The following is a 14,579-nucleotide window of genomic DNA, read 5'->3' on the forward strand; positions in this document are numbered from 1 at the left end:
CTTTTCACAATAGCTAAGAGATGGAAGCAACCTAAGTGTCCCTCAAATGACGAGTGGATAATGAAAATGTGGTTCATTTAAATGATGGAGTTTTACTCAGCAATAAAGAAAGATGAAATCATGAAATTTGCAGGTAAATAGATGGAACTAGAAACTGTTATACTAAGTGAAGTAACACAGACTCAGAAAAAAAAAGACATATGTTCCCTCTCATATGTGGATCCTAGAACCAATCAAATCCTTATGAGTGTGTATCCAGACATAACTACAGGAACCAGGATAATGAAAAGGAACCAGGGAGGTAAAGGAAAAGAAAGAACCTGAAAGAGAAGAACAGTAGGAAACAGGTGTTAATAAGGGAGATATGGGTTAAAATGGGGTTATTTTAAGGAGAGGGGGGAGGGAGGGTTATACAAGGAACCTTGGGGATAAAGGGAAAGAAGGAGCTCAAGAGAGGGGGTACTATAGGAGAAGGGTATTATTAAGAGAGAAATGGGAAAAATGGGGGCACTTTAAATGGGAAGACCACAGTGGAAGGGTTAGACAATGCAAGAGATAAATAACCCGTAGCTAGTTTTTAAAAACCAGAGGGAGCCATATTAATTGAACAACCTACTGAAAAATTACACATACAACTAGCTCAAGGAATATAATACATGTCTAGGCGAGGTTTATCTGAGAACGTTTGGTCTTTGCCCATGCATTATCTACATAGCACATGGTAATTAAAGTACCAGACTGGTGGAACTAACCTTATTGGATGTCTAACAGCCATACTTTGAGGCCTATACTAATTTGGTCAGAGTGACATAAAGGACAGTTTTTACTCCTTGCCCTCCTAGGTCAACTAATCTCCAGGGGACTATGAGCATCTCCCGAAATGTCCTGTAGCTATAATGCATCACCTGTTCACTTGATCAAGGAGGCCATGAAGACCCCACCAGATGGAGTTGAACCAGTATCCAGTTTACAAAGAGGAGGGTCAACACAGAGGAAACATTTTCTCCATGCTTCCAAGTGAAGCCATTCCCAGTTGAGCAGGACCTTTGACTTATCTTCACACAGATGGAACTGGTAAAAGAAAGGAACCAGGGGCTCCTCCCAAGGCCATGTGACCCCTGAGGAACAGATCCTCAAATGACCTTAAGAGTAAAAATAAATTGGTTTATCTGGGCCAACTGTATGGCCTTAAACATCCAAAAGGAAAGTATAACCAAAGATTGAAGAGGTCAATATAATTCTTTAAGAGTCCATATGTATAGCTAAAAGCTACGTAACAAGAAATAATGCCATACAGGAGATACTTTCTTTTGAGTTGTTGGCCAGGGTGGCCCAAGAGACTCTCAGACAGTAACCCAGCATAGAACTGGAAAAATGAACCACAGACCCCAATCTTATCTAAAGAAATATTGGCAACTGATTGCTGCTAGATCAGGAAGAGCTGATAGTCCTAAAACAAGGATCTCTAGATAGGCTGACTAGATTCAGCAAATGGACAAGCACTGGGGAAGGGCAGGGGGTGCCGACAACACAGTGGACAGTAATAGGGATGACAGAGTATATGGGCTCCAGTGGGAGCAGGGGGGAGGCTAAGGGAGGGTGCTATTTGGGAAGTGGGTATATAGATGAATAAGATTGTTTGGGATGTTCTGTATGAAATACACACAAAAAATCAACAAATAAAAAAGAGTTATATTTGAGGAAGAAGCATAAAAATTTGCTCCATGTTAATTAGTAGAGGTGAAACACATTACCATTGACATCTACACAATGATTATATATCCATGCTCAGGTGAATCTCAGAAAGTACCCGACGGTGACTAGTAATAATCAGATACACAGAGATTAGAGATACATGTGCAAACATCTAAGTGTTAGTAGCATTAAAAATGAGTTTTTCTATGTGAAACAGTATATTTTAAAATGAAATAGAGATCTTTTTTTAAAGGTTAAAACCTCATTCAATTTTACGTCTTATGGGGTTTATACTGAGTTCAGTATGCTATAACTGCATTAATTCAACTGTGAACCTAAAAATTTACAGCCAATTTTGAAAGAGATGCATCTTTGCTCTGGAAATTGTTATTGAATATGTTAATGCTATAATAAAATGCTTCTTCTAATCATGTGGTTATTAAATAATTTTTTAAATAATAATGATAAAAGAAAACAATTTTATTACCATTTTGCAGTGGCAGCGTTTCTTTAAGTACACACCTAACTTTGGAAAAAGTGAGAACTTTTTTTTGAAACACAGAACTGCAGCATCCTGACTGCATGCTTGGGCACCAGCCACAGGCCACCAGCAGGGTTCTAACCATGGTATGAGTCTGTCCTTCACTCTGGCACCAGACACCGTCTAAGATCGGTGGGTGTGGAGGTCTGGAGGACACTGGTTCTTCTTAAGGTTCTCAGAGTCAGAGGCAACTTGAGAATGGTATGCTAGGTGGTGTTAGTTGGTGGGAAACCTACTGGTAAAGACTCCAGGGCTGTTTACAAGCAAGAAACCAGAGACTCCAAAGAAACACAGGAGGAAAGGGGCATGAAGAACTTGGGCATTTGAGCTGGGGTGTGTTATGCTCTGTCTTTGAAAGTTGAAATGACTTTTAACAGAGTCACAGAGTCACTTTAAATATATAAGTAAACTTATCTAATTAATTTTATGAAGTCCAGGTTCTTTTTCCTCTGGTGTCCCAATTTTTTAAATTATTACATTTATTTACTTATTTATTTATTGTTTGTTTGTTTATTATTTGTGAACAGGTATGTGGTACATGTGGAGATCAGAAGACAGTTTGAGGAGTTGATGTTCCAATATGGTTCAAAACAGGAAAAAAATTATTTCTTCCCACATTACTCCATGAATTTTTATGGCACAGTGGAAAGACTGTCAATAAAATTTGAAAGGTGGGGCTGGAGAAATGGCTCCGTGGTTAAGAGCACTGGCTGCTCTCCCAGAGGACCCAGGTTCAGTTCCCAGCCCCTACATGGTAGCTGTCAGCCGTCTGTAACTCCAGTTCCAGGGAATCCAATGCCCTCTTCTAACCTCCACAGGCATTGCACAACACTTACATACATGCAGGCAATACACTCATACACATAATATAAAAATAAGAAATAGGCATTTCTTTGAAACTTTGAAAAGTGTCCAATTTGTCAGACATTTAAGCTAAGCTGTACCTTCATGCTTGGAAACAACCTCAAGGTTTTCCCATATTTTTAACATTTCAAAAACTGCAAAATAGAAAACTGGAGCATGTTGTTTAAGGAAATTTGGGAGAAAATGATCATCATGAGAACACACTGATCCAAACTCTCTGCTCTGTCTCTCCTTTCCCATATATATTATATAATCTGCTGGGGAGATGGTTCAAGCAATTAAAACCACGTACTGTCCTTGCAGAGGACCTGGGTTAGGGTCCCAGCAGTCACATCAAGAGGCTCACAACCACCTGTAATTCCAACTCCAGGGCATCTGACACCGTCTTCTGGTCTGCACGTGCACATACTCCTACAGAGAAACACATTCATACACATAGATAAAAAATACAAATCTTAAACATGACCTAAAGTGACACCTTTATTTTTTTCCAAGTATATAAAGTTGCCGATAAGCTATGGAAACTTTACGAGCTCTGGGTGTGAGGTGTCTGACTTAAACTGGGGCACTGCATTTATCATTCTATTGTCTGAACTATGGGGCTTCAGCTCATGTTCTTCCTTGTTTATTTTTTAATGGAGAATAATCTTAACCTCACTACCTGGCCATAAAAAGTCGGATTTCAAACCAATTTGCTAAATCACCTGGCCTGTTATCATTGATGGAATTCACATTTGTAAGTGCAAACCCCAAAATACTTGCATAAGACAAAGTTATCCTTCAAAAGACATTCAGCTGGAAATGTCCTGCCAGCCTCAGCATGGAGTAAGGGGTGGTGAGACCTCTCCTCCCACCCCCGCCCAGATGTTCACAGACTACCTTTCTCCTTTCTCTCTCTCTGTAGCCAGAGCTACCTGCAAGCTGCCAGTGAGGTGCCTGTTGGTCACAGTCTGGACCCATCAGCCAACTACAACTCCCCGAAGTTCCGGTCCAGGAACCAGAGCTACATGCGGGCTGTGAGCACCCTGAGCCAGGCCAGCTGTGTGAGCCAGGTGGGAACTCTCCTGTGCTTTTTCCTCACACAGAGTGCTGTGTCTAGAGCTGTGCTGGAGTAAAAGGCTGCCACAGGGAGATGATGCCCAGGCATCTCTGGTCAGCATCTCTCTTGCAAAGACCATGCAGTAGCCTCTCCTATCACAGGCTTTCTTCCTTTTCCAACAAAATGACCCCAGTAGCTTCTGTTACATCCTCCAGACTGGACCCAGGTGGCCCAGTGAGTGATGCAGTTTGAGACAGTTGAGAGCACCTGCCTGGCACAGGAAAGACCCTGGTTTCCTAACCCTAACCCAGCACTTAAGACAGAAGAGGTAGGAACACCATGGTGCTGGCCACCATCAGAATCTTACTCTGGGGACAGACCTTATTTCTCACTAGGAATCAAATCCCTAAGCAGGATCCAGGTCACCATGGAATGGCAAGGTTTTGACTCCACACAGGAAAAGCCCTGGTTTCGCAGCTGGGGAAAATAGCACAAGAGCTACGCTAACAACTAGCACACACTGCTGTGCCATGCGCCCTGTGGTGTGCAGCAAATAGCTGCGTGTGTGAACTTTAATTAAACACCTTGCTTACTAGCAGGAACTGCTGTTGACAGAGTCCACATGCCTATAGTTCCAGTATGTAGAAAACTGAAGCAGGAGGCGCAGTCATTCCCACTCACTAGCCTAGGATCACCCATCACACACACAAAAAAAGAATTAACTCAAATACATTAAAAGAAAAGGAAAAAAAAAAACAAAAGTTGCACCCACTGTGAGCTTTACCCATGATTTTCTTGCCAAGGAGTGGAAGAGCCTGGGCTCAGGATCCCTCATATATGAAGGTGGCAGAACAAGGAAGTCAATGGATGCTGGATATTGTTGGGGAGAGAGTCCTCCATACAGTAAGCACTCAGTGACAGTGTTTGTTGCTGCTGTGATAATGGTAAATAGTGTTCATATGTGACCAAGGTACTAAGACACCCTCCTAGCTACAGACAACGCCATGAGCTCTTGCTGACTGGCCAGTGGTTACATGAGTTTTTATTTTACTCCAATTCCTTCTCACCAAGAAGTTGCACTCCAGGAGTCTTCCACTAACTGCTTTGCATGGTTCTTTCCCCTTAATTTGAGAATTCCACCTCTTTAGCCTACATCTCAGTGATGGTTTCCTCTCGGAAATGGAGCTTAGTTTCTATGTGCAAGGGTCTTTTTTAAACTAATATGGAAAGAACCATCCCTGCTCAAAGCTGGGACTGTAGGGATTTAGCTCTCAAAGTCCTGTGTCCTTAGTCCCAGGCAGACTGGAAGGGTACCCTTCATGTACATACCCACCACTCCTACAAATAATAATGCAATACACTCAGATGCTGGACATGTAGGACACTCATGGCTTAATTCACCAGTGAAGCTTCCCGTTTCCTTGTAGAAGAATCAAAGATGGCTTTAGAAGGAACCCACGGGTCAGTGTGCACTTTAACAGCTCCCACCCAGGCTGAGGATTGCTGAGGCAGACGTACTTCTTTTAAAGTTAAACATCTTCCCTTTCATTTAATTTAATTCATTTTTCAAACACAAATTTTAAAAGCAGACCTAAAAGCAGGCATGGTAGCACATGCCTGCAATTCCAGTACTCAGGAGGCTGAGGCAGGAGGGCCATGAGTTCATCCATAAATCTTTAGTCTTTTCTTTATCTAATAAAAAACTCTTTAAATCTCACTCTTCATTTGTCCATGAAATTCATTCTTCAAATTCATGAGAATTCATGGGCCCACTGACTCGAGTTATTCACACCTGAGACCAGAAAGCCTCTTTCACAGTCAAGGATACCCCCAGTTCCTCTCGCAGTTCTGCCAAAGTCCAGTTTGGTGAACAAATGAGCTTATGATGGACAACTCAAAGACTGCAGCATCACCCGAGCACGGGTGCAGGTCACAAAAGCCGTGTCCCTGAAGCCAGGCGTGGTGGCGCAGGCCTTTAATCCCAGCACTAGGGAGGCAGAGGCAGGCAGATCTCTGCGAGTTTGGGGCCACCCTGGTCTACATAGCTAATTCTAGGCCAGCTGGAGCTACAGTGAGACCCTGTCTCAACAAACAAAAACAAAACAAAACAAAACAAAAAATGCTGTATCCCTGGGACTCCCTGTACCACATGCAGGCAGCTTGAGTGGTTGGAGTCTGTTGTCCTCAGAAGTAGGGGAGGGGGCCTTGTGACTCTTGTTGGTTTGGGGAACTTCCTGATTCATTCTTCTTGAGTCTTAAATGCCTCTGTCTTCCCTCCAGGAGGGAATGCTTCTATTTGGAGGTCGTTATTACGCAATAGAGCCACCTAACTTGAAATCAGTGTGCTAAGCACACTCCCTCTGCTTCAAGACCATCACCACCATTAAGCCAGAATGCTTAACAGAGCTCAACAGAATGCTCCTATCACCCCAGACTGAAGCCCTGTCCCCTCTCCAGCCCTTGGGTTCCCCATTCTGCTTTCTCAGTGGCTCATTATTCTAAACTCCTGGTGTACATGTGGCGTTGACCTTCTGGGCCTGGTTTATTCACTGAGCTGGGTGTTGTCTAGATTTGTCCATGTTGTAATGTGTGTCAAAATTTCTTCATTTTTAAACTGAATGACAGTCCACTGTATGCAGTAGATCACACTTTGCTTCTGACTACCCACTGATGGCAAGTAGACTGTCTCCACCTTTGGGCTTCTGTAAGCAAAGCGTCTGTGTATGTGTAAATAACTCACATTCCTGCCTTCAAGTCTGTGGGGTATTGGACCAGAAATGGAGCTGCTGCACCTGTTCCTTTTTTAGATCTCTCTAGAGCAGCTGCACTTTGGCTGTCCCCTTCCCCAGAGCACAGGGTCCCTGCTTCTCCACAGCCTCACCACACCATGCCTTACCTTGGAGATGTCCCCTGTCATGACCACCATGCATTCACCCTCCACTTTATAAATTGCTCTGCAGCAACAAGGGAGCCACCTTTTTAAAAAAATAAATAGTTCATTGAGAAGTTCATACAGTCATATAAGGTGTTCTGATCAAACCCACGCCCACTCCCTCCCCTCTAACTCCTCCCGTATCTCCCCATCACTTTCTGATAACTGCATGTACTCTTTCTTCTTCTTTGATTTATTTATTTTTATGGGGCTTTTGGCTACTATGACATTCCCCCTTTTGAAGGGGTAACCCTAAAATCTTTTAAGGATTAGATAAAAGCTCCCAAATACTTTCAACATTTTTGGCCTGTGGAATGGAGTATGTTGCTAAGAGGCCCAAGGACATTTTGACTTTTAGCCAAGAAACTGGGTACTTTTCTTTGGGGTCTTTTTACCCTAACTACCTACCCAATTCCTACCTCTTATTCTTATCACAACATCCTCTGAAGAGGTTACCCAAATTGCCAATAGGGAATCGGGATACAAACCGCTCTGGCTTCTTCCATGCTGAACAGGGACGCAGGGTGAGGCAATTGGAGTACTCCTTCATTGCGTCTATCTAAAAGACTCCCAAATTGTATAACTCTTATCTCTAAGGGGAAAAGAAGGTCCTTGAATCGTGAATAGGAGATGTGAAGGAGAAGTAAAGGCAAGAGTAATTAGCATTACAAGTTCTAACCAGAGAACTAGGAAAAAATCAGAACAGGGCAATTTTCAAATGTTCATATGAGTCCACTGGAATTTCTTGACAAGGGTAAGCCACCTTTTTTGTCCTGTGACCTGGCCCTTTCCATCTCCCAGATTTCTCTACCCCTCTTCCAGTGGTGCCGGCCTTCTCTAGAGGCAACTCAAGCTGCATCTCTGAGTTATGGTTTTCCAGTAACAGCAATGTGTAAGTTTCAGCTGCACTAGTCATTTCTGCTCCCCACCCCATCTGGATGTCCTTACAAAACATCTCCCATGGATCAGCCATGCCTTTAGTTCCAGCATGAAGTCGTCCACTCGTGCTCCCAAACTTTCTCAGGCTAGGTCAGTAAGTCTGCTCAGATCACCTCCACTTCCTCCTCAGTCAACTCAAGCTCTTCCTAATGACTTTTCAGTCATTTTCAGGCTCCCTCTAGAGCCTTGCTCATAAACCCTGTGACTGGAGCATGGCCAGACTCCTTGCTGAGGTTTTAGTACTGTTTGTAGATGTATACAAGTATCACAGTGGTCTCCTCTCCAGGGAGAGAGGAGCACAGCCAGGGGGATTTGCAGGACAGCTTCTTTGAATGGTACAGTATCAGCTGCACACCACACACCATCACGCATGTTGAATATAAATGCCAAGACAATCTGGGACCTTTTGATTAAATTCCATACAAGTAAAAACTTAGATTGAAAGAAATTTGTAGTCCAAAAAGCATCCTGTTTTCAGACCAGTGTGAGTGTTCTGGGCATTGACTTGCAGGAACCTGAGTTTTTCACGATGGCTTGCTATAGCTTGTCTGTCCTGAGATGTGTGTCTCTAACTGATATGGCACACCCTTCTTGGTCCCCAGTAAGTGGGTTTTCCCATGCTCTGATCTGGACTGTCCTTCTTACAGCTGATTTCAGGAATCACCCCTTCCTGAGCTCCAGCCTGTCCCTCCCTAACATCTCTGCCATCACAGCTGTGCTTCCCTGATTCAGTTTCCCACCAGTGAAAGAATTGTTCTTCTTTCACATAAACAACCTCAAGGTAAAACTGGAGAAACCTCTAGACATACCTGAAATTGGAGGTGGGCAAAGTATTCTGTTCTTGTCAGAAGACAAGCTGATTCCACACCCATCTCCTTCTGTGAGCAGTCAGAGGGAAAGGACTAGCCTGGCTTTTAAAGTGATGTGCTCCCTCAATTAATCTTCCCCATGATGCAAGGGTTAAGAAACTATTGGTCATTGGGACAGTGCTCCAGTAAACCAGAAAAAAAGCAAGAAAGGAAAGAATCATTTCTTAATTCTTAGCTGTTTGTGTTTAAGAGGAGGTGACAGTTCAAGAAAGGGAGGAATGAAGGGGCAGAACACAGGACAGACTCTGATTTGAAGGTGACTCTTGACAGAGAAGAGCCAGAACTTGCTAGTGGTCTTGAAAGCAAAGATGCCACCCGGGTGTAGGTTACAGGGTGGGATCTTGCCCAGTGAGCTGAGGCCTAACCTGGTGAAGTGACATCCCATGGCCTATAGACATTGAGTGAGACGGTGGAAGTGGAAGGTCAGTGCAAAGAGGAATCATCTTGTTCAAAGCCTGAAAGCTAGGGAAAAAGGAAGGCTTGGGGGAAAGCTTTTGGGGGGTGGGCATGACCTGAGTCTGTGGCTAAGTTAAAGAATAAAGGAGGAAGTCTGAGGGGGTTAGAGGAGTAATACCTAGATCTGGATTCTGGACAGCCACACTGAGGAATCTGCTCTAAGCTGGATCACGAGGGACAGGCGTATGCAGTGACACAGCTCTGAGTTCTTCCCTGAGACAGACGGCATTGTGGGCAGCTAGAAGGACATGGCAGAAAAGGAGAGACTCAAAATAGAGAATGGCAGCCTTGTTATTCAGAGGCAGACAAGTGACCAACAGGCACTAAGGATAAGCACCAGAATTCTGGCTGTAGGTCCTCCTAAGCCCATGGTGAGAGGGATAGGACAGGAAAGAAGCTGCCTCTAGAGGCAGGGGAACAGAGAACAAGCACCCATGGGTGCTGCTCCCTCTGTGCCCCTAAGCTCTGACTAACTCTGTTCCAGGGAACCCCATCATGTCCCATGTGTACATATATGTCAACATAGCAAGCAGACTCACCTGAGAAAAAGACCATAGTGTGTGAGAGTTGGGGAGAGAGGTGGTTTGGTTTCTTTTCCTGTTGCTGTGCTAAACTACTCTGACAAAATCAATCCGAGAGGAAAGGGTCATTCTGGCTCATAGTTCCAGGTACAGCCATCACTGCAAGAAAGTCAAGGCAGCAGAAGCTTAACAGCTGTTCGTATTACGTCTCCATCAGGAAAACAGTGCTGCTGCTGCTGCTGCTCAACTCCCTTTCTCCAGTTAGAGAGTCTAAAATCATAGCCAGGGGATGGAGCCACCCATAGTGGGAGGTTCTTCCCACCTCCATTAGCACAGTCAAAGTAATCACGTTTTCCAGGTGACGCTATATTCTACCAAGTTAACAGTTCACACTGACCAGCACAGAGGTCACTCACCAAAGCTGAGTCAGTCAAATGGGGGCACTCCCAAGGTGAGTACTGCATACTCTGCCTCTTGTCCCAGCACTGAGCAAAGCCTCACCAGAGTCCCATTTCAGCTTTTCATACTTAAAATCCCTGCCCACTCTTCAACTTCATTTCAGTCCTGTAGCTCCCTTTATTGAATTTCCAGTTTAAAATCTCTAGATTCTGCCTGGAGACAGTAGATGAGCATCACTGTCAGGACACATCAGGAAAACAGTATCCTCTCGGGCTGTGCACCCTAAGCAAAGGGCCTGTGACTGAGCTGATGGTCCAGTTGGTATCCACTCAGCCTGTGATCCCACTGGGGCTGACAAGTCCCACATAGCGCTTCTTCAAGTGTAGTTGGGAGAATTAGGGTCCCAGTGCAAACCAATACCCACAACTTAAGTCACAGGCTGAAAATGTATTACTTTATCTGCTACAAATTCAAGCCTCAAGCTAAAGGAAAAAGGAGCCTGGGATTTAGGTCAATGAACCATGCTTTGTACGTACATAAACTCCTGCACGGTCAGCCATGTCTTCCCCACCCTGACTAGGCTCATGTTGCTGTAATGGTGAGGGGGGCAGGACTGCCTCTGCCAAATTTGGGATGCGTTTCCATGACAATGAGCAGCAGCTGACTCTCACGTCCTGAAAATGAACTAAAAGTAGCTGATGCACTTGAGCGTGAGTGCTTACTTCCACAGCCTCCAACCCAGAGTCGCCTGAGCAGTAGGTAGGTAGCCGGGGAGGAAGAAGGGATCATTGGGGAAGGAGGAAGGATTGTCAGTGGACCTTGACTTTGTAGCAGGTGCTTCTGGAGGGTTTCACCTGCCTCTCTCCTAATCTTTGTGATGGCTGTCAGCCCGGTGGGTGCACAGAACCTCACTGGTATCTGCAGCTGACTACATTCCTGTTTCGTAAGAACCCATGAGGCTGACCCCGAAGCTTAATGGATTCCCAGCACTGACATTAAACTAACTATGCTGAAATTACAAGGTTCTCACTGAGCACCGTGGGTGTGTTCAGCCCCTGATTCTTGTGTAATGCAGTTGTGATAACCTGCTGGGTCCTGGTGTCACGTGTGCTGTTGATGTTCTAGATGAGCGAGGCAGAAGTCAATGGGCAGTTCGAGTCGGTGTGTGAATCTGTCTTCAGTGAAGTTGAATCTCAGGCCATGGATGCCCTTGACCTTCCTGGATGTTTCCGAACGAGGAGTCACAGTTACCTTCGAGCCATCCAAGCTGGTTATTCTCAAGACGATGAATGTATTCCCGTGATGACGCCCTCCAACATGACCTCAACCATCAGGTCAACAGCAGGTAACAGAGCCCTTTCTTGCCTCTCTCAGAAAAACCTACTGGTGTGCTTAAGGGTTTTTCCTAGAAAGGAACAGCACACACCACCACAGGTAAAAGTTACTCTGCAGTGTTTTCCTGCATCACAAAATGACATTTGTGATAGCATTTTTAAGCATTTCTTTCAGAGTACCATGCCTTTTTTTCTGAGTGAACTCTATAAATTATCAAAGCTCTTTCAAACAATTAAATATAGCTTTGTTGAGGTTTCTACAGCAGACAAGAATTTAACTGCTGACATTTGGACAGTGCTTATGTTTTAAGTGTTAAGAGATTTCAGTGATGTTTGGATGGGTGTGCGGAGACCCTGCAGCGGCTCTGCATTGCAGAGTGCAGCATCAGTCACTGCCACTCAGTAGCAGATCCATGAATGGGGTTTATCACGGCAAAGCCAGGGAGTCGTGTAAATTCCCTCATCGACTGAGACTTACAGAACTCAATGTCATAGTTCCCTTCAGTTCTTACAGAAAACCACATCTAGCCCGTGAAAATTTACCACCTAGGCCAAACACCACTGCCCACTAGTTTATGGCACTATTATTATTTATATAGCACAATGAATATACATGACCCAGAGAAACCCATAAAAGCACAACAAGCAATAAAAGCTTGTCGCACTCCAGGTGAAGGCTGAGAAGAGCCATAAAATACTCCAACGTCAAAGAATAAGGTGTTTTGAATATCCTAAGATTCACATTGCTGTGGATGTATCAAAGGAATTAAAAATGCAATCCCAGGAACTCGCTTTGTCCACAGTAAACAGTGTCAGGAGCCAGAAGACAGGGAGGGATGGGAGCTCAAGAGAAGGGAGTCAGGGTATCCACAGCAGGCCTTGTTCAGGGCTAATGTGCGCCAGGATCCAAGGAGGCCACACCCTACAGAGTAACAAGCCATAGAATTCACGTTGTGGTGTGCACTCTGTACTGTCCTTACACTTTGAGAGGAATACACTTCACACTGGATTCTGTAGAGAAATAAACCGGCTCGAGCTTCCTTTCATCACTCAACTCCATAAGACCTTGGACACCTTAATTTCTCTGACTCTGTCGTTGAGGTCTTTGAAAGAAGTGACTTCTGTAAGCACTGTATTCAGGTAAGCATGATGATGGCTCTTCTAAGAAAGTCGTGGAAACTCAATCTCTTCTTATGTGGCTTGGTGGTCCGAGCACGTTTTTGTTTTTGTTTTTGTTTTTAATACACTGGGTGCTGCATCTTAGACCTTGATGAGACTCAAGTGGACCATGACATTCTGCACACACACAGCTGTGTGGAGAAAGAGGACACAGCCCAGGCCTTTGACCCTTAAGGAGGCAGGGCTGTGCATGTTAAAAGGCAGACGCCTCCATGGGGATGCCCGGTGACTGTTCCAGCCTTTGGTATTCTTCCAGATGTCCTGTATCACATGCCTCTCTGCCTCAGTAATGCCATAGACAACCTCTGTGTTCCACCCACATGTGAACATAGAGCAGCTGAGAGCTGAGAGAAGGAATGAGATTTGTGACCACCATATTAAAAACAGCCTTTGGAGTTGAACCTATATAGTATAGCTCTGTCACCCCCAGTATTCAAGAGGCTAAGACAGGAAGGCTGAGAGTTCGAGGCTAGCCTAAGCTACATAGTGAGTCCCATACAGACTGAGCTACTTGGTAATACTCTGCCTCAAAAAATGAATAAATAAATAAATAATAAACAAATAAGTAGCTCCTTCAGAGAGCATAGCTTGTGTTTGTTGAGTGCCTCCCACAAGCAAATGAACAATTAAGTATTTTCATGGCCTTTGGAGAAGCTTTGAAACAATAATTATCTGGTAGAAAATGGCTTTGCTGTTTTTAGAGCTGTCATTATGGAGAGAATAGGAATAGACCAGATTTCACAGAGATAATATAAGAATCAGTACCAAACTCAGGCTGAAGTTCTGGGTTATGTACACAGTAAATCGTTTGTACCACGTGTACTGCGTATTCCAAAACTCCACACACAAAATAAATTTTTAAATGTTTCTATTCAAAGTTTCCACTGGATCTTGGCCTAGTTACAGAGTCAAAATCTCCTCTAAACTACAGGAGCCATGACAGCATCGTGGAAGAAACTGTGGGTCAAATAACCAAAGGTGTGGGCAGCCAGAGGGACACTGGACTGGGAGGATCGCGGGCACCAGTGCGAGGAAACCAAAGTTCGATCCATCACCAGCCCGGCCACTCTCCTCTGAGCATGGCCTATAGTGCTTAGGGGCTGTCTTCACTAAACAGACGTTGGATGACACGTAACATGGTCCAGTCAATAAGATCACCAGCAATGCCAAGGATTTTTAAGCAAAACTGGCCAAGCCACGGGATGCAAACAGCCAAGTGTTAGGTTAGAGACCTTCCAGTGCCTCTTTCTTGTCCAGAAATCTGGCCACGCCTCCCGCCCACCACTGAGAGCTGATGAGCAAAGCCTGATGCTGTAGTGAAGCTGTGGAAAACCTCAAGACACCCTTGAATTGTACTTTACTCTGAATTAGTGCTTTTGATATGAGAAAATTTTGAGGTGTCCTTAAGAGTGGAGTCTTTCTCAGCTCTTGGGTGGGCTTTGACTCAGGAGTTAGGGCACCAGACACTCAGGTTCACACAAAACTTTCAATGAACCAGTAGCTCTCACACGGATCACAGAAGATGGGTTTTAGAAAGAAGTGTTTTATTACAGGGAACTTAAAGAAGGAAGCCAGTCATAATGGCACACGCCCTTAATCCTAGTGCTTAGGAGGCAGAGGCAGGTGAATCTCTGGGAGATGGTGGCCACCCTGATCTACATAGAGGGTTCTAGGCCAGCTGGAGCTGTCTCAAACAACAAGGTCAAAAGATTAAAAATAATAAAAATTAAAGCAGGGCTAGGCGTGGTGGCGCTGGGCCAGGCGTGGTGGCGCATGCCTTTAATCCCAGCACCTGGGAGGCAGAGGCAGGG

General features: G+C 44.6%; 1 protein-coding gene across 1 annotated transcript in view; it reads left to right on the forward strand.

Moving 5' to 3' along the window:
* Window positions 1–14,579, forward strand: part of Dlgap2 (DLG associated protein 2) — an 886,725-nt gene that overhangs the window by 822,523 nt on the left and 49,623 nt on the right. The window contains exons 8-9 of the mRNA XM_029562223.1: window positions 4,005–4,152; window positions 11,381–11,600. Coding sequence (XP_029418083.1) covers window positions 4,005–4,152; window positions 11,381–11,600 — 368 coding nt within the window. The remainder of the gene's footprint in view (window positions 1–4,004; window positions 4,153–11,380; window positions 11,601–14,579) is intronic.

Source organism: Nannospalax galili, unplaced genomic scaffold (genome assembly GCF_000622305.1).
Source record: "Nannospalax galili isolate Female #2095 unplaced genomic scaffold, S.galili_v1.0 scaffold134, whole genome shotgun sequence".
Classification (NCBI taxonomy): Eukaryota; Metazoa; Chordata; class Mammalia; order Rodentia; family Spalacidae; genus Nannospalax; species Nannospalax galili.